At 45.1% G+C, this 20,405-nt stretch overlaps 1 protein-coding gene across 3 annotated transcripts in view; it reads left to right on the forward strand.

Annotated features, from left to right (window-relative positions):
* Window positions 1–20,405, forward strand: part of NDRG4 (NDRG family member 4) — a 372,584-nt gene that overhangs the window by 157,809 nt on the left and 194,370 nt on the right. Inside the window, exon 1 of one of the 3 annotated variants that reach the window (XM_030203591.1) lies at window positions 16,133–16,262. The exons of the other annotated variants lie outside the window; for them this stretch is intronic. Within the exon in view, the coding sequence (XP_030059451.1) occupies window positions 16,242–16,262 (21 nt within the window). The 5' untranslated portion in view covers window positions 16,133–16,241. Of the gene's footprint in view, window positions 1–16,132; window positions 16,263–20,405 lie in introns of those variants that run through there. 3 annotated transcript variants of the gene reach the window in all.

Here is a 20,405-nt window from a genome sequence, read left to right on the forward strand (position 1 = left end):
GAAGAATCTGTTTGTGAAGAGCAGGTATTTTGTCGCCAGGAAGCTATAATAGCTAACCATCAAATTATCCCAACTGACTCTGTACCACACATCTTATTCCCATCATATATCTTGCTCTTGGTAAGCCATACTGTAGAAAATATTTAGCATCATATCTATGTTAGTTGAATGTTCTAATGCATGTTTGAGATCACCCAATGATGTAGCTGTGATAGATTTTCTGGTAGGGTCTGAAGTTAACATGGATGGATAGTATTAATCAGTATGGATGTTGATTCTGCCTCCAGGTTTCCTATTATTGGTCTGTGCCACTACTGCTGACTAAGTGGGCCTGATTCCAAAGTAGGAGGTTATAGCCCATCCAGGCCTACCCATGACTCTGCCCCAGATCTCCTCATGCACTGTTCTTCCACCCCTTCTGATCCTCTCACAATCCCTGCTCCATCAGATCCCCTTATTCACTGGCTTTCCCCACAAACACTCTCTGATCCCAGCATTCACATCTCACAGCCTCTCCCCTCACACTTTCCTCATCCTACTCTGATATTCTCTCAGCTTCCTCTCTCACAGCCCATAGTCCCTCTGATACACTCAGCCATTGTCTGCTTTTTCTCACACAGCCCACAGCTCCTTCAGTTCCGCCATGCACTCTGTTACTCCTCTCCACATTCCCTCACTCGTCTTCTCTCTCCCCTCCTCTAATTTCCTCCCTCACTCTTGCCTCATTTCATTTCATGTATTAGTTCTTATATACCATACTATCCTTGCACTCCGTACAAAATAAACACGTATCCCAACTCGCAGAGAACTCATAATACATCTCTTGTCAGCAAATCTAAAAGCCTACCATCTTCATTATCCAAGAATGATGCCTAAAATCTTAATTAGAATTAAAAGCCTGAGTGAACAAAAACCCTTTTAACTCTTTCCTAAAATCCAAATAGTTCATTTGACTGTGTAAAATCACTGGCAGAGAATTCCAAACAGTGGGCCCTGTCACAGAAATCCGTCATATGAACAACTAACATTGTTGTGCCATTTGATTTCAGCTTAACGGTAGACTGATCTTACTCTCTTGCTTTTCTCCCTGTTCTCATTCTCCATCTGTTTCCTCTGATTCTCTCATTCGCTCTTCCCTCCACATCCCTTCACTCTTGCTCTTTCCCTTTCTCCCAGTGTGGCCACCAGTGGCAGAGGTGATGGGGCCTAGGAGTCCAGTGCAGTAAGCAGCATTAGGGCCAGGATAGACATATCCAATAGCAGTTGAAGCAGAGGGGCTGACAGACATTTCCCTGCCTCAGTTGTACCAGAGAAACATGCAACAATCGGGTCCATGTAGCTGCTCCTATCTCAAGGTAAACAGCTCCAACACATCTGACTGCTTCCTCTTGAGACTGGGGTCTAGAAGTTATCCATTCCACCATTGGCTCAGCACCATTTCTATAGGGGCACCAGAACTAATTTACAGTGCCTGCTCTACTCTATTTCCACAGGAGACCTGGAACTGATTTATACCACCAGCTCTGCTCTGCTTTCTCTGGTCCTGGTGGAAAAGTTACCAGAGTACCACATTCTATTAGAAATTCAGCCTGAGGGTTGAATTAGCACATTTTGACACCTTAAGAATTAGAACTATTGCTCATAAGTTTAAAACTTTGCTAACTCACCCTTTTTTGTACCTGTTCTTTGCTCTGAGATTCAAGGAAACAACAGGGCAGGCGATCCACAAAATCCACAAGCCCGACGCTGGCCATGTCTTGCCCACGCAAGGACTGCACAGGATCACAGTGAGAATTAGCCGGGCCCGAGGCAAGGCCGCTCCCCCCCCCCCCCCCCAAGATTGCTGCCTCCTCACCCCTGCCTCCCCTCAAATTGCTACTGCTGTCGCCTCCTTCTCCTGATCCCAGGCCGCCGGCAACCGCAGTCCCCAATCTCCACCTACCTACCCTCAGTTCCCTTCTGTCTGCCATTCGACCTCCTTCATTAAAAAAAAAATCTAGAAATCAGCAACGCTGTGCCTTCTTTGTGAAAGCAGCGGCCCGACTCGAGGCGATCTGCCGCTTTCACACAAGGCGCAGCGTTGCTGATTTCGAGATTTTTTTTTTAATGCAGGGGACCGGGTGGCAGACAGAAGGGAGCTGAGGGTAGGCAGCTGGAGACTGCGGCGGCGGCAGCCTGGGAGCAGGAGAAGGTGAGAGACCCCGGCGCCGGGCCCTCCTTGGAGTCCCAGACCCGGGGAATTTTGTCCCTCCTGCCCCCCCCCCCCCCCCGGCGGCCCTGGGACTGCATCAGGAGCTCAGCTGGTGAGGTAATTTTTGTGAACCACTTGGTACTCTTTGAGCCCCTAACACAGCCCTTACACGGGCGAAACACATTCAGTGTCAGGCTTGTTTTGTTGTATTTTGCTCTGAGGTGTCTTGATTCAGGATTACCACTGCCCTCCTGTTCCTGGTGCAGGACAGGAGAGGAATGGGAAACAACAAGAAGGAAAGGGACTAGATTAGGAAGCAGAATAACCTTTCCTTGCTGGCTTTCCAGAGTAGCTTTGTCTGCTTCAGATTCAGTCCTCCCTTCCTCTTCACTGTAGAAGAGGGGCTGGAATACAGGGCCAGTGTTAGACTTGCCAGGGCCAAGGACAGAAGCTTGGAAGGGTACCTCCAAAGTCTACTGGCAAAATGTGCCTCTTTGAGCTTTGTGCAAGCTTAAGGCACCCTATGACATGGCAGCCCAGGGCATTTGTGCTGTTTTTGCCCCACCTCCTACAACCCATGTCAGCCTTGATCAGGACAACTCGTAATGCTTCTCAAGTCTAAGAGGAAGTGATGGAGCTGCATTCCAGGTCATTCCCCCAGAAAGTAAACCCTTCATATACATATAATTTATGTGGATAGCAACTCAACATTACCATTATACGTTGGTTACCTGTGAAATGGCACATTTCTTTAAAAAGTCTCCGAGTCAAAGCATTGCCTGTCTCATGGGTCCTGCACTTGGCATTGGCATGGGCAACTACCCTGGGGGGTCTGGATTTGAGCTTTCTACCTAAGAGCCTAAATTTGGCTTCCAGAACCTCCCTCCCACATTTTCCTATGTCATTAGTATCCACAGCAGGCTCCCTCCCCAGCTGTGTCTAAACTCTTATCTAGGTGCCGCATGAGGTCCGCCACCTTTGTACCAGGCAGACAAGTGACCAAGCGATTCTCACATCCACCAGCCACCCAGTTATCTACATGCTTAATAACTGAATCTCCAACTACAACGGCCATCCTAACCCTTCCCTCCTGGGTAGAAGGCCTTGGAGACACATCCTCAGTGTGAGAGGATATTGCATCCCCTGGAGGGCGAGTCCTGGCTACAGGATCACTTCCTGCCTCTCCACAGTGATACTTTCCCTTCAGGAGACCTCTCTTCTCCATGGCAGCACAAAGATTGCCAGAGTGGATGTGGGACTTCTCTACTATGTCCCTGTAGGCCTCCTCTATAAACCTCTCTGCCTCAGCTCCTACAAGTCTGCTATTCTAGCCTCCTGAGATCAGTGAAGATGCAGAGGGGCATTTTTGATATGACATCTAAATCCAATTTTGAATGTTTTGCCAAAAATGTCCAAAAATCAAGTGGTGAACATAGCGATTTTTGAACCAGAAAAATGCCTATCTTTTTGTTTTGAAAATTTCCATTTCCTAGATGTTTTGTGCTCAAAGCATTTTTCTTTTGTGACCATTAAAAAAAAACAAAACTTCCAAGTGAAAAACGCACAAAAACAAGCCATTGGGAAGTATGGGGGGGGGGGGGGGGGGAGGCCAGCATTCTTAGTAGAATGGCCACACAGACATCCCAGCAGAGCAGTGGGCCACCCTAGGGAGCACTGCAGTGGACTTCACATAAAAGGTTCCAGGTACACATCTCACCATTACCCCCCCCCCCCCCCGTATATTGTATGGGGAGCCCTCCAAAACCCACCTAAACCTACTTTACTCAACTGTGCACCACTACATTAGCCCTTATGTCTGCAGGTATCACCTATATGTGTGTACAGTAGGTTTTTGGTGGGGTTTGGAGGTCTCACACTTTCCACTACAAGTGAAACAGTTAGAGTGGGATATGGGCATAGGTTCCCTTCTCTACAGTGCACTGCACCGACCACTAGGCTACTCCAGGGACCTGCTTGCTGCTTTAATAGGACCAGCTATTATAGAGTCTGGTATGTACTGTTCGTTTCGCATCTTTGGGGGGTGGGAGGGGGTTAGTGACCACTGGGAGAGTAAGGGGAAGTCATGCCTCAATCCCTGCAGTGGTAATCTGGTCATTTAGGGCACCTTTTTGTGACTTAGTTGTGATTGAACCAGGTCTAGACCAAAATGTCTAACTTTTAGCCCTGGACGTTTTTGCTTTGTTCTATTATTTATTTATTTACACATTTCTATACCGCATAATGCAAATGTTTTTATGGTAGAAAAACATCCAAGTTTTGGAAATGCCTCATTCCCGCCCCCAACACTGCCCCTTTGTGATTTGGATGCACTGCAGATGAACTGCACAGAAAAACATCTTAAAAATGGGTTTCAAAAATAGTGCTTTGGACAATTTGGCAAAAACCCCCCATCCATCTGCCGCTTTGACCTGCTTTTTAGACATTTTTCTGTTTCGAAAATGAGCCCCAAAGTGTACTGTGCTTAAATCATTTAAAGGACAGTAAAGTTGGTTCACACAAGAGAGACTGTGTGTGAAGTGAATTATGGAGTAAAAGACTTATGCAGCTTGTCCTGCACCTGGTCCCTAACCAACAAATTTGATGTGTGCCCCTTCCACCCAGCTTTCTGGGCTTACACCAGGCAGCTGCCTAGGTGTGCAGACAAGGGGGTTGCACTGACACACCTTTTTCTGAAAAAAAAAAAGGATCTTTTTACTACTTAGCACATGCTAAATGCTAAGAAGCCCATTTTATACCTTTGAGCTTCTTAGCATTTAGTGCACGCTAAGCTTTAGTAAAAGGGCCCTTAAATAAATAGTGCGCGATTAGCACACACTGACAAGCCTTTCCTCATACGCTAAGCCCGTGTGAGGACTTCATGTATTTTATTAAAATGGCCCCTAAATATCATATTATTCTTTATTTTACTTCACATCATATTTTATTTTTATTCCATTGTGTCAATTTTATCTTTTTGTTTTATTCTGTACTGCTGATTTTAATTATGCATGTATATTTTTGGTATCTGCCTATAATCATAGATAGAGTGGGCTTCAAATTTTAAAATAAATAAATATTTGTTTTTTTCTCTATCCAGTTTCAAGTACATAACTTTTGCCCACTGCTGACTGTATAACTGCTTTTAAATATTGGTTCCTGAATTTTTAACTCACTCCTAGTTGTATTGCTCTGTTTGTCACACTCCTCTCACCTATCCACCCCCACCCTGTTAGACTGTCACTGAAATTCTTTGATGTTTCACTTATATATACTGTCATCTACCACATTTAATTATTTCCGATCTGACGAAGAAGGGCAACCTTCGAAAGCTAATCAAGAAATGTATTAAGTTATGTCCAATAAAAAAAGGTATCATCTTATTTTCTTTTCCATGTTTTATTTTATTTCTATTGATTACCTTTAAAAGTGGACTAACACGGGCTACCACACCTCTTAACTCACTCCTAGAAATGTCGGCTCATGCCCAGATTTGCTTATTTTGTTTGGACTTCAGCAGAACAGTATTCATTTCGAAAAGAAATGTATTCAGATACAATTAAAAAGCTATCACCCTATATTATTTTTGGTTGTTCATTTTTATTGCTGATCTGTTATCCTAGAGAGGTTTTGTGTAAGAATGGCTGCAGTAGAAGATACACACTTTTCTGTTTGCAGATATGCAATTGAATACTCCCCCTCCTGACTCGACAGTATCCACTGAGCCTTTTAGATCATTTTTTATTTTAATTATGTATAACAACTGGAAGAGGAGGATGAACAGATTATTCCATATCTTCTCCACCCTCCCATCCTCTGCTTTTCTGACATGGTTATACTGCACATGCTGCTGGGGAGATCTCGCGATGCTGTGAGCTGGAAGGACGCTTAGTGCTGCAGCTCTGGGACCCCAGCTCCTAAATGCCCCAAAAACGGAGTAAAAATAATTGAAACACTCCCCTCCTTCGAACGCAAGTAGCTGAGAAGTTTATGGACAGATACCTGCGCTGCTCTCCCGGTCCGATGGCACACAAAGCGGTGAGAAAAGAGAAAAATAAAATCGGGAACGAAGCCAAGATGGCGGACAGCGAGTGCGAGCCAGGAGCGGAGTTCACCGAAGCACAACTAGCACAAATCACAGCAGCGATTACGAAAGCGCTGGCCCCGCGGTGGGACACACTTACCGAAAAGCTAGATAGCTATGCCGCCGGCCTTGATAGATTACAAACGCGCATGGGAGATGTGGAAACCCGAGTAATGGCGCTGGAAGATGATCTAAGAACACATGGGCCGGAGATTACCAGTCTAGAGAAACAGCTGAAAGAAATGACTGATAAACTTGAAGATCTTGAGAACCGCTCGCGGCGAAATAACATCAGATTGGTCGGCCTGCCCGAGAGTATCCCGGAGACTAACATGGCAGAATGGCTAGAGTGGTGGCTGGGCCAGGAATTGGCCTTGACGGACTTGAGGGGGCCGCTGGTAGTGGAAAGAGCCCATCGGGTAGGCCGGAAAACAGAAGACACTAATCAGCCCCGAGTGATAATTGTAAAAGTTCTGATCTATAAGCATAAACAGGAGATACTACAGGGATTTAAACTAAAGAGAGACACCCTGACATATGATTCTAAACGTGTCTTAATATTCCAAGACTTTTCTCAGTCCATACAAGAAAGGAGGAGGCAATTTCACCCCCTGTGTACAGCCCTGATCAAAAACAAAGTCAAATTTATGTTAACATATCCAGCCCGCCTACAGATTTTCTATCAAGATAAGTGGCAGCACTTTGACAAAGTCCAATCTGCAAGAACATTTTTGAATGCCCACGGACTCCTGGCAGGAGATTGAAAAAGCGCCCAAGTAACTATTGAAGTTCTGTCAGACGGAATAAACAACTAACGAGGTGAGGGGAGGTGGCACGCTTGGGGGGGAGGGGGCAGGCGGGAGTGGGGGTCCCTTAGCGTCACAGGAGATCTCTACTTTCAGCTAGCACTGGAGGGTCCCAAGGGGTCTCAGCAGAGGGCAGGAGAGAGAGGGGAGGGAGGGAGGGGCTGGAAGAACGAGCTATTGGTACTATACGGACGAGAAGCTTCTAGACAGAGACGACGACTAACATGGGGAGGAGGATACCAACAACGGCCAAGGGACAGGTGGACCATAAGGGGGATAGACACATCACATAGGACTAGGACCCGCACAAAACAACCTCATACAACACAACCATGCCAATCAGACTAGCCACATGGAATGTGGGAGTTATAACGTCCCCCATAAAAAGAACAAAAATACTAGCTGCCCTCAAAAGACATAAAATTGATATCACCTGCCTGCAAGAAACGAGACTGTCAGACCGAGAACACAAAAAAATGAAAAAACAATGGGTTGAGGAGGTACACGCGGTAGCGGCCCAGGGGCGGAGGGGAGGCGTGGCAGTTCTCGTGAGGAGAGGGGTGCCCTGTAGGTTGACACCAATAGAAAGAGGGGAACAAGGGAATTACATCCTGCTCAAAGTGTGGTCCTAACATACCAGACAAGAAATTTTATCAGCAACTAATGACCAGATGTATGGCCCTCCGGGGAGGGGAACTGATGGTAGTGGGAGACTTTAATTTGATCTCAGACCCCACCCTAGACTGCTCCACGTCCACATCACCGTACTACCGAGGGTACAGATCCAACACGTGGCAGATGTTTGCCACCAAACTAGGCCTGGTGGATACTAGGAGGGCCCTTCACCCCGGGGAGAGGGACTATACCCATCGATCAAGGGCACATGGCACCAAAGCTCGCCTAGATTTACATACTGACAGACCAGGCCGTGTTCTCCCGGATAAATACAGTCCACATAGGCCCTGAGGAAATTTCCGATCATGCCCCAGTGTGGGCGGACATGGACCTGGCCCCGGGAACGGAGGGGGGCGGCCAGGGCTGGCGTTATCCGACATACTTAGCTGGGGACCCACACTTTTGCCAATATATAACCACTAAATGGGCTGAGTACACAGAACATAACACACAGCACGAGGACCAACCTAAATTGTTCTGGGCAACCTCGAAAGCAGTGCTGAGGGGTGAGATTATCGCTTATGTATGCAGGAGGAAAAAACATTTAGCGAAAAGTATACTATAGTTGGAAGGACAGGTACAAATACCTAAAGCGAAACACACTCAAAATCCCAATGCACAAACGCTGGAGGCCCTGAAGGCGAACCAAGTGGCCCTGAACACCCTCATACATGAGAAAACCACGCATTCTATGAATTTCCAAAAGTATAGACTAAAGAGGTTTGGGAATAGGTCAGGGAGACTAATGGCGAGACTGATTAAAGGGTGGGGAGGCTCTAGAATTATAGACGCGCTCAAAGACCCTACTGGGCAGATAGTTAATGACCACAAAATGATAGCTGGTCTTTTCACAGATTATTTCGCCTCCCTATATAGAGCTGATGTGGGGAGACAGGGCACACCAACTGAGATACAGCACTACTTAGACCTGGCGAAGCTCCCTAAGCTGACAGAGTTAGAACTGGAGGCTTTGAATGCACCCTTACAACTTACCGAACTACAAATGGTGATTAAATCTCTAAAAACACACTCAGCCCCGGGGCCTGACAGGTACTCTGGGGAGTACTACAAAAACCTACCGGCAGAGTTGATGGGCGCACTACTAGCTTACTTTGAGGAGGTGGTTGAGACTGGTTCATTCCCCCTGCATGAGAACACAGCACTAATAACCTTGATTCCGAGAGCAGGTGACATCATACCAGCCTATCTCTCTCATAAATGTAGAGGTAAAGCTACTAGGTAAGATACTGGCAGAGAGGATGGCCATACCCCTTACTAGGACCGTAACCTCTGAACAAGTGGGCTTTGTGAGAGGGACACAGTCCTCCTTTAATATCTGGCGACTACTACTGGCGATGGCTCGCTGCCAGGCGGGAGGAGACCCCACCTTGGTGGTGAGCCTCGACGCAGAGAAGGCCTTTGACAGGGTCGCCTGGCCTTATCTTTTTCAGACACTAGAATACATGGGCTATAGCGGATGGTGCTTAGAGGTGGTACGGGCTCTCTATAAGGACACAAGGGCAGCACTTTTAGTGAATGGAGTGCAGGGCTGCCCCTATCGCCCCTCCTTTTCACCTTAGCCCTAGAACCCTTGCTTCGTACTATAATGTTGACTGAAGAAGTGAAAGGGGTGATCCTGGGACATGAACAGACCAAGCTTCTGGCTTATGCTGATGACCTGCTCCTAATATTACAAGAACCGGCGCGATCCCTCCAGAACATGCTGACTTGCTTGGAGACTTATGGACATTATTCCGGATTCAAACTGAATTATGACAAGTCCTGGGCACTGCCACTGGCATGGACCCTTCCCCCTCTGGTGGGCGGAGGGCTCCCTCAAATACCTGGGGATACAAATACCGACAGAACTGAAGAAATTATATGAGCTGAATGTGACTGCTTTGATGTCAGATACCAAGCTAAAACTAGAGGCATGGGAGGCGCTACCGATATCCCTTCTAGGGCGGGTGGCACTATACAACATGTTTATCATCCCAAAATGGCTATACGTCTTCCAAACAGTGCCCCTGTACCTCTCTAAAGCCGATGAAAGACAACAGAATAGACTTTTAAATGCATTCTTATGGAAAGGGAAGAAACCACGCCTATCGTTATCGATGATGTGCACTCCTGTGGAATATGGGGGAGTGGGTCTAATCAGCTTGCGACATGTGACCATTGCTTGTGGAATGCGACATATTAGTGACTGGCACAGAAGAACTTCAGACTTTTCAAACACAGCCTTAGAATTACAGATGTCCCCAGCCAAGGACCTGGGATGCCTGCTGCACCTGCCGGGTGGAGAGGCCCCCGTGGAGTTACAACAGTCAAATATAGTGCCTATGGCAAGGGCCACGTGACGCTGGGTGTGCCGGCTGCATAACTTTTCATCGAGAGTGACCCCATACCTGCCCCTGTGCGACAACCCGAGGTTCCCGGCGGGCAACCTGTACCCAACATTTGATCGCTGAGGGAGACAAGGTTTTAAATACTTGCACATTATATCCAGAGCCTGCCTTGGATGGCCCTGACTGAAGATGTAAAAGAGGAATTATCGGCGGCGTTCTCTTTTGAAGCACAACAACGGGTACCACTGACCTTTCACCATAGACATATTAAGGACTCCGCATCTGAGTTGGATTACAAAAAACTGGCAGAATCTTGGACTTAAGATCTTGGAACCCCTACTGAAGTGGAACATGTCAAGTCATTCATTTTGGGCATCCGTAAGAGGTCCAGGTTTGCAGAGCACTGGGAGCTGTGGTATAAATTTGCGCTCCGCATGTACATTTCACCCCGTAAAGCATTCCACATGGGAGTCTCCCCCTGGGGGGAGTGCCCGAAGTGTGGCACAGAGCGAGGGTGTTCTGCTGGGACACATGTTGTGGGGATGTAACCAGGTTCAGAAGCTGTGGAAGGAGGTGCTGTCACAGGTTTCCACCTGGTGGGGATCGATGTACTATTATTGTTTGGTAAGCCTCGCTTAATGTTACCGGCACCGAGAGGTTATAAATCATTTGCAAATAAAGTGACCTTAACAGTGCTACAAACACTGTTGGCTGGGTGGACGACTAAGCAGCGCCCGGGTATCCAGCAATGGCGCGCAAAGTTGATCGTGTTGATGCGGATCGAGAGACTGGATATCCAGGACTGGAACTCAGAAAGAAGTATAGAATTTCAAGCCTTTTGGAGCCCCTTTTGGAACACAATGTCGCCTGGAGTCAGAAGCAGACTCCTAAATGTTTGACTGTTCTTCTGGAAGGGGGAGGGAAGGGGGGGAAGGGGGGACATGGGACAGATAAGGAGGTTCTTGGGAGTAGGGTAGAATGCGGAGAAAAGTAAAATGTTTGGTAACGCAAGTTGCAATGATGTTAAGACACGGTTATGACTTGTTCCCATGTTGGAGAAATGTACAAGTTGTGTTGCTACCAATAAACAGATTTAAACATACTGCACATGCTGGTGTGGATTATGGTGATAGGCAGGTACTAGAAAGTCCTGGTTATATATATCCCACCACATCTATATCTGTACCCACCCTGCCTCGGTTTTTCTGTGATGTGTAATGCAGGATTGTTGAGGTGCTGCTGCTTGATGGTTATGTTTGTGTTTTATTAGAATTTAATATATTGTCTTTCTTGCCAGGCAAAACAAGGTGGTGTTTAATAAAATTAAAGGAATAATTAAACTCCATATTTAACAGGATAGGATAGAAAAGTAGGGAGTGGGGGAGGGAAAGATTTAAGGGAAACAGGCTCTGCTGTAATCCTCAGCGTCTAAGAACTGCCAAATGCTTGAGTAAAGAGATAGGTTTTTAGAGCTGCTTTAAATTTGTTGTAGGACAACTCAAGATGGAGGACAATGGAAAGTGTGTTCCAGAGCAGTGTCCTTCCTCCCTGGAAATTTTTGCCAGCCGGGTGGCATGAAGGAGTAGCTGGGTGGTGGCAGAGGAGTACTGCATAGCATTATAAACATTTTTTGTTGTTAGCTAGGTGGTCAGTAAAATCAGCCGGATGGTGTCCCTGTTCATAAGGTCCCTGGGGTGAACACTACAGAATGTAGCTGCCAAAAAGAAAAAGGCACTGCATTTTATTTATTTGTTTATTGTGATACTTGACACAGTTCTCAATCTTTCATAACTCCCAATCAGGTTTCAGACCACAACATAGCATCGAGACGGTCATAACCCCCCTGATAACGAAGTTCAGAATCTTAATAAGCTAAGGACAAAATATATTACTACTACAATTCGATATGTCAAGTGCGTTCGACCTAGTAGACTACACAACATTAATGGCCCTGCTCGACAACATGGGAATCAGCAGAGCAGTGGCAGCATGGTTCAATGGTTTTCTAAAGTCTAGATCCTACATTGTAAAGATGTCTAACCAGACATCAGCCTCTTGGATCTCTAAGTGTGGGGTACCACAGGGTTCTCCACTATCACCAATACTGTTCAACGTAATGATGGCACCACTCGGCAAAAAACTGAAGCTAATGGGTCTCAACCTGTTCATATACGCAGATGATGTTACCATCTACATACCTTTCAACAACAGTATCACAGAAATACTGGACAAAGTTAAAAAAGGACTGGACCTCATGGAACAATGGGCAACCACTTTCAAATTCAAACTAAACAGAGACAAAACCAAATTCCTCACAACCCACATTTCACCAAAAATTCACAATCAACCATCAAACATATAAAATCAAAACAAAACTAAAAATATTGTGAATTATTCTCGATAGACATCTATTACTGGACAGCCGTATATCAGCAGTAACGTCAAAATGCTTCAGAACATTACGGAAACTGAGAAGGATAAAAGATATTTTTCTAGACAATCATTCCAGATAATGGTACAATTGACAATACTATCACAACTAGAGTACTGTAAAGCAGCATACATAGGGTGTAAGGAAAGCACACTAAAATCATTGCAAACCGTTCAAAACATGGCAGCTAGACTGATATTCAAGAAGTCGAAATACGAAAGAACTACCCCACTGCTCACAACACTACACTGGTCGCCAATCAAGGCACATCTACTGTTCAAAGCTTGGACACTAATTTTCAAGATACTATTTGGAATGGTACCCGAATATGTGCTAAATTTGATAGAACTATCCCCAAGAAATTCAAGCCCAGAAACCAGAGTCTACCTACTTCTTCATCTGCCCAGCTGCAGAAATATAACCTACAAAACCATATACAGAGCAAAGTTTAGCTACCTGGCTTCCAAATGGTGGAACTCAATACCAAAAGCTGCAAGAAGCATCACTAACAATCTTCAGTTCAGAAAAGAACTGAAAACCTACCTGTTAAAAAAATTCTATAGTTAATTGCGTAAGCTACAGACGTCCCTTCCATGACCTAACTGTAAAACAGTATTGTAATTTCACCAAACTGTGAATTGTAAGCCACTTTGAACCGAAACTTGTTTTTGGATAACAGTGGGATACAAGAATATATAAATGAATTAATTAATTAACTGTCCTTACTGAAGAAATTCACCTAAGGCAGAGTAAGCAGTTTAACATAAAACTTACAATTTTGTTAACCGAATAACAATAGTAAAATGACCAAATATAAGAAGGTAAACTTGGAAATAGCAAATTGAAACCTAGTAATAGGACTAACATGAAATAGTGTCAGAAATATACACATTTAACAGCATTATAGAATAATCATATAACCGAAGTATGAGAAATGTCAGTACAATACATACAGTACCATAATAGATTGCATGGAAGAATATTCAAATAACATAGATATAATATGAAGTCTATAACGAACTCTTTGTCTAGAAGAGTCCAGATATACAGAAATTATGGATGGTGTAGCCAGCCTGAGACCCTTAGAGGCAAGCAGCAGATGGGAATAATCTAAGTGCTTTGAAAATATGCCTCTGTACGTACTAGATTGTGGAGTAACCAATGGCATAGCTATGTAGGGCCATGGGGGCCTGGGCCCCCCAAAAATTTGTTCTGGGTCCCTAGTTTGGCTGGCGGGGGTCCCCAACCCCCTCCAGCTGAAGCCTTTGTCCAGCGCTGGCCTCTAGCACCGCCACATTGCCTGCCCTGCTCTCTCTTCCCCTCATGTCCGACACACTCCTTTTAGTGTGCAGTAGGAATGGATCCTCAGAAGCTTAGCCAAAATTGGGTGGCGGAGCAGGTGGGGGAAGAGAGGTTGGTGGTTGGGAGGCGAGGATAGTGGAGGGCAGACTTATATGGTCTGTGCCAGAGCCGGTGATGGGAGGCGGGACTGGTGGTTGGGAGGTGGGAAATACTGCTGGGCAGACTTGTACGGTCTGTGCCCTGAAAAAGGCAGGTACAAATCAAGGTAAGGTATACACATATGAGTTTATCTTGTTGGGCAGACTGGATGGACCATGCAGGTCTTTTTTTGCTGTCATCTACTGTGTTACTAAAAGGAGCGTGCCGGACGTGAGGGGAAGAGAGAGCAGGGCAGGCAATGCGGCGGCGCCAAAGACCAGCGCTGGATGAAGGCTTCAACTGGCAGGGGTTGGGGACACCCACCAGCCAAGGTATTTGCAGAGGCGGTGCTTCAGCTGGTGGGGGCTTTCACCTTTCTGGCTAAAGCTGACACCAGTGCTATGTTTTGGGCTAGTGCAGGACCTTGAGCATCTGAGTATGCTCAAGGCCCTGCTGACTCCTGCTCTCTCCAAGACTCTCAGACATGGGAGTAGTTTGACTACTACTACTACTACTACAAATCATTTCTATAGCGCTACCAGTCCTACGCAGCGCTTTACAATTGAACATGAAGAAGAGACAGTCCCTGCTCGAGAGCTTACAATCTAAATCAGGACAGACAGTCAGGACAATTAAGGGTAAGGGTAGGACAGACAGATAGGACACATAGGGATGAGGGACTATTGAAGAGAGGAAGACAAGATAAAGGTTACGAACAAGTGAAAAGTTAGGAGTCAAAAGCAACATCAAACAGGTAGGCCTTTAGTCCAGATTTGAAGGCGGCTAGAGATGGAGCTTGACGTAGTGGCTCAGGAAGTTTATTCCAGGCATAAGGTGCGGCAAGATAAAAGGAACGGAGTCTGGAGTTAGCGGGGGGGGGGGGGGGGGGGGGAGGAGGCAAAGGGTGGGGTGGGGCATATTAGCATATTCATGCTAATATGTCTCCCCCTCTGCTATCCAAAATCTCCTTTCTCCCCGCTGTAGCTATCCAGGATGTCTGTCTCTGTCTCTCCCCCCCCTCAATCCAACATTAAGATGTAGGAGCCACCAGCCACTGTGCTTGTTGGTTTCCATTTCTTTGCAGCCATGGAATCGGGGAGGCAGCAGGTGAGTAGGTGAGCAAATGAGTTGGCAGCAGGAAGGGGAAAGTAGAGGTTGGGCACTGCATGGCACATACACCAGAAGCATAACCTGGTTTTTTTGACATCAGGGGAGCAGACCTTTTGTAAAATAGGCACCAGGGCAAGGCTGAAGGTCTGAGCTGCATAGGCACCATTTAATTCAAAATTTATTTGGGAGAGCGGCTGCTCCCCTTGCACCCCACCTAGCTACGCATCTGGCATACCCCCTGCTAATGTCTCATGTACCCCTTAGGGTACACATACATACCAGCATGTTGGGAACCACTGATCTAGATGACCTATGCAGAGTTAACCTCTGAGAGTGCCAGGCTGCATACAGCTAGAGGACAGGCAAATGCTGAGCTCAGCTGAGCTCTGTGAATGAGCATTTTTTATCAAACTGACAGGGTGTGCTGTAGTGCAAGACTGAGACACTTCTCTTTACAGTGTTTAAACAAAAGTGTTTTATTGTATTTGAAGATCACGCTGAGCCCTGATAAGTGAGAACAGTTTAGAGCGCTGTGTTTGCATAATCTCTGCCTGGTTTCCCTTTTTACTAATGGTAGTTTGGTTCCTGCTTTGTCTAAGCTAAACACAGCATGGCTACCTGGGTCTGAAATTTACCTTTATAGAGGAGATACTGATGAATGACTGGGGAAGGAGCCGTTTACTCTGCAGTGTGGCAGCACCAAAGAGAGCATGAAGAGATTTACTATGTATGTAGTTTGCTTCTGGTTGTTTATGTTAGGGAGAGTTTAAATGTGAGGCAGCAGAGAGAAGGCAAGGGGGGGGGGGGGGGGGAGCAAGGATAACATTGTGTTTTTTTGTTACAAGGGTAGTTGAAGCCAATTGAAATGGAAGCGATTTGTGCAGCAGCCAATGAATGAGGTGCTGAAATCTATTTGTGCTGCAGCTAGAAGCTGCAGTTTTGCTGGTGGTACGCAGGGAGGGGAGGGCTGAATGGGAAGGACCACAGGCAGTTTATAAAGCTCAGTAGAAGGATCCTGAGCCACTGCAGACCAGTGCTCGGATACTAGCCGTCTGTCTAAAGTCTCTCTCTTCATCCGTCTGGCCGGGGCCTGTCTTAGCTGCTTGGAACCAACACCTAACGCTTCCCAGGAAAACCAGCATTAACCTACCTCTGCAAGATGCCGGAGTGCTGGGACGGGGTAGGTTCTTTAAGTGCCCATCTGCAGAAAAAAAAATACATGTACAGGATAGAAGCAAAATCAGGAATTAGGTTTTAATTTACCTTTTCCAAATCAGAGATTAAGGCCAGTTTCTTTCTTGCCCTGAGGCAATGAAGGGTGAAGTAACTTGCCGAAGGTCAAAAGGAGCATCCCTGAGAGAGTCAGGATTTGAACCCTCATCTCCCTGCGTTTCAGTCTACCCATTAGGCTACTCCTCCACTGGGGAGGAGCCAGATGTCCCTAAAAATGCTGCTGCTTTTTAGAGGGCAAGCAGATGACTGACAATACTGGCCTTAGGACAGACTTTTTTTTTTTTTAAGGGGAGACAAGAGGGTGACCTTGACCATAGGAGCCAACTTTTTAAAATTATTGGGGATGCCAAGCCCAGTGGAAATAACCCCTCCCTGGACACTTACAAGGAATTTTCTCAATATTGGGTGTGCTGAAGCAGAGTTGGCTCCTATGACCTTGACAATAGCTTCAGCCCTTAGCGCAGACAGTTTCTTTTATTATGGGGAAAAAGGCTTGCTTGTGTAAACACTGTGCAGGGGGGCCAGGGGTAGATTGTCTGACTCAGCTGATTGCCACAGTGCTGCTTCTTTATTTATGGGAAACAGACATATCTGAAGATGAGAATGCTGATGAGTGGAATACAGTGCCCAGGGTCTGTGAGCCTGTCTGTGTCCTTCTAACTGTGTTTGCTGCACCACTGGTTTTTAATGCAGATGTGCTATTAATCTCTGAAACAGGAGCAGGAATGTGCTTTGCCTTCCACAATTTCAAACATGTGAACACAGCAGGGGCTGAGGGGGGAGGGGAGCTTTGAAATATAGATTTATCTGATCTAGGAAAGCTTGACAGTGCTTAAGTGCTTGGCAATTAAGATTCAGTGCAAAAAGAAGAGAAAAAATTGCAGAGACCTGCATTTAGGATGCCTATATTCAAGAGAGTGGAACATGGTAGGGTGTTAAACAATGATTATAGAAGAGACACTTCAGGATGATTGTATCTAGTGCTCTCAACATAGCGGAAAAAATGTGCTAAAGCAGCGAGTAGAACCAGAGGGCATGCTAGGATTCACAGAGAGAAAAAGAACCAGCAGAAAAATGATAATGCCCTGGACAGGTTATTGATGAAACCTCACCTAGAATGCTATGTCCAGTTCTGGAGGCTGTATTTCTGAAAATTTAAAGATTTATTAAACAAGCTTGAGGTGATCCAGAAGAAAGCCATCCAAAATGATGTAGGGATACATCCCTATACTAAAAGCCATATAAAATGGAAAGAGTGCTACTCCCTTCTTCAACATGGAGGTATGGTGGGGGGGGGGGGCGGGTAAATGTCAACACTAGTGGCCTCTAGAACCCATGTTTACCTTTGATCATCGGGGCCTATTAATATTGTTCCTTTCTTTTACAATTGTACACTGCTGTGATCTGCAAGTTAGTTAATGGCTGTATAGCAAACTTAAATTTTATTTATGTGGATTTTTTGCTCACACCTTTTTCAGTAGTAGCTCAAGGTGAGTTACATTCAGGTACACTGGGTATTTCCCTGTCCCTGGAGGGCTCACAATCTAATTTGTTCCTGAGGCAATGGAGGGTTAAGTGACTTGCCCAAGATCACAAGGAGAAGCAGTGGGATTTGAACTGGCCACCTTTGGATTTCAAGATCAGTGCTCTAACCACTAGGCCACTCCTCCACTTTAAATAAGCTATAAGTTCCAGTGTACATACATATAAAATACATGCGTATATACACACAGTCACACCAGCTTGTAAATGTGTGCATCTGCCTTTTGGCCAGTGCTGTGGATTCGGAGCTGGCGTGAGTAAAAATGTATCGACTCCACAGCCCTGCTTTGTGCTCTAGTGGGACTTGTTCAAGGAGCCTGTTTTTTTTATAATAAACGCCAGAATCTCCTTAAAATATGCGTGACTGTTTACCAAATCATATATGATTTATCACCCTCCTATATGCAACAACTAATTGATTTACCTTCTCATAATACAGTAGAAACATCTAGAGAATAACTCACACTCTATTATCCAAATTGCAAAGGTCTTTCTTACAAATCAATCCTTGTTGCAAGCTTCACATTTCAGAGTACCAAATTTTGGAATTCTCTACCTAAGCAATTAAGGTGCTTAGAAGATTATCTGAGATTTCATAAATTACAAAAGACTTTTCTATTAAGTATCAAAATCTTATCAAAAGACAATAAACGGTGCTATCTCTCTGATACGTTTCAACATAACCAATACTTTAAACTAGCTTCATGACAAACACACAATTATTCCTAACATGTTAAAATGTTACAATTAATTATCTGACTATATTATATTTTTGATGTTTTTTTTCTTGAATGTTGGCCACACTGAACCTGAGCTTGTTGACAAATGTCATAATAATAATAATAGCGCATGGGCATCCATGTTGCCTTTATAAAATAGGTGCCGTTTTGAACTTCTCACATAAGCATTTTGTTATAAAATCAAGCTCTGTGGGACAGTGACATATCTAAATTCTTATAGTCACTAAGGTTGCTTTGAGCATCATTTGGAAAGGCTGACTAAAAAACCAAAAGCTTTTATTATAGCTTAGAAGTACTTCAGGCCAGGCTGATTTTAATTATGTATGTATATGTTTGGTATCTGCCTGTAATTAGAATAGCTTAGTGGTTAGATACCTGGTTCAAATCCTACTGCTGTTTTTTCGACCTTGGGCAGGTCACTTAACCCTCCATTGCCTCAGGTACAAAATTAGATTGTGAGCCCTCCAGGGACAGGGAAATAGCTAGTGTACCTGAATATAACTCACCTTGAGTTACCACTGAAAAAGCTGTGAGCAAAATCCCAAATAAATTAATAATAAATATGACCCCTTAGGCTTCCTCATCTGGTGTTATGATTGTTGCGGTTGTCTGGTCTGAGTAAGTGAAACCGACTTTTCAGCCATCATGCTGAAATGTTGGTTCCGCTTACTCAGATATGGCAAGACCTGGACAACTACAACAATCAAAATAATAAATTGTAGATAGATTGAGCTGGATTGGTGCTATTAGCAGGCTACAGCTCCCCAGAAGCCAGCTGTCTGACAACCCAACTAGTTTTGCTAAATGTTTAGATTATTACTATGGTGGGAAGACATGGGAGAGGGAGATGTGTGATGAATTAAATAGGGAATCTTGAATGGTTGTTATAATAACTAGAAATTTCTATCAGAAGCTAAGGTACTTACATAGCAGTGGTCTAGCTAGTCAAGAGGAGAAACCTAGGAGGCCTGATATTCCAGCAATAGCTGTGCTAGGCTACAACGATAGCATTACGCTAGCAGTTGGATATGTCTGGCAAATACTGTAATAACCAGAAGTCCTATTGAAAACACAGATGCTCACAGAAACAGGTCTGTCTTGCATGACCTAGCAGGCTGGATGCTCAGGCTATAGTCATACTAGTGATGGTAGCTATTTAGATCATTAGAAAACTTTGTAGATAAACATGGAAAAGAGAGGGATGCTTGGTGTCTTGTAAGCTTGTTTGTGTAAAGACAGCAGAGATCAGATGACTGAGACCTTATAGGTGGTCATGACAGCAGCTGGGGTACGTCTTTGCAGCATGGATAGGAATAAGTAGGCAATTCAGTGAACCAATTGGTCTTTTTCTGCTATCACCTTCTATGGGGCCAGAATTCAAAGGAAGTTATATATTAAACAGTGGCAGGTAAATACATAACTTCTTCATCTGAATATGTTAAGCCATTATGGACTAGATTCTATATATGGTGCCTGAAAAATCATTGCCGAAAATATTTCTGCCTAGGCCTATTCTGTAAACTGCACCTAGATTTAGGCATGGTTTATAGAATACGCCTAGCGGCCATGCCTGCACTGAACTAGGCGTGTCCATTTATGCCAAGTAAAACTTGGTATGAATACCGGTGCCTAAGTTAGGCATGGAGCCAGGTGTATTCTATAACCGTGCACGTAGATTTTTGGAATGCCCACAGTATGCCTATTCTCAGGGCTAGTCCTATCAATTGCGGGGCCCTGTGCAGACCAGTTCGGTGGGGCCCCCCTCCCAAGTTCTACCTAGCCCTGCCCCCACCTAGCCCCACCCCTTG

The sequence above is a fragment of the Microcaecilia unicolor genome, chromosome 5 (genome assembly GCF_901765095.1).
Source record: "Microcaecilia unicolor chromosome 5, aMicUni1.1, whole genome shotgun sequence".
Classification (NCBI taxonomy): domain Eukaryota; kingdom Metazoa; phylum Chordata; class Amphibia; order Gymnophiona; family Siphonopidae; genus Microcaecilia; species Microcaecilia unicolor.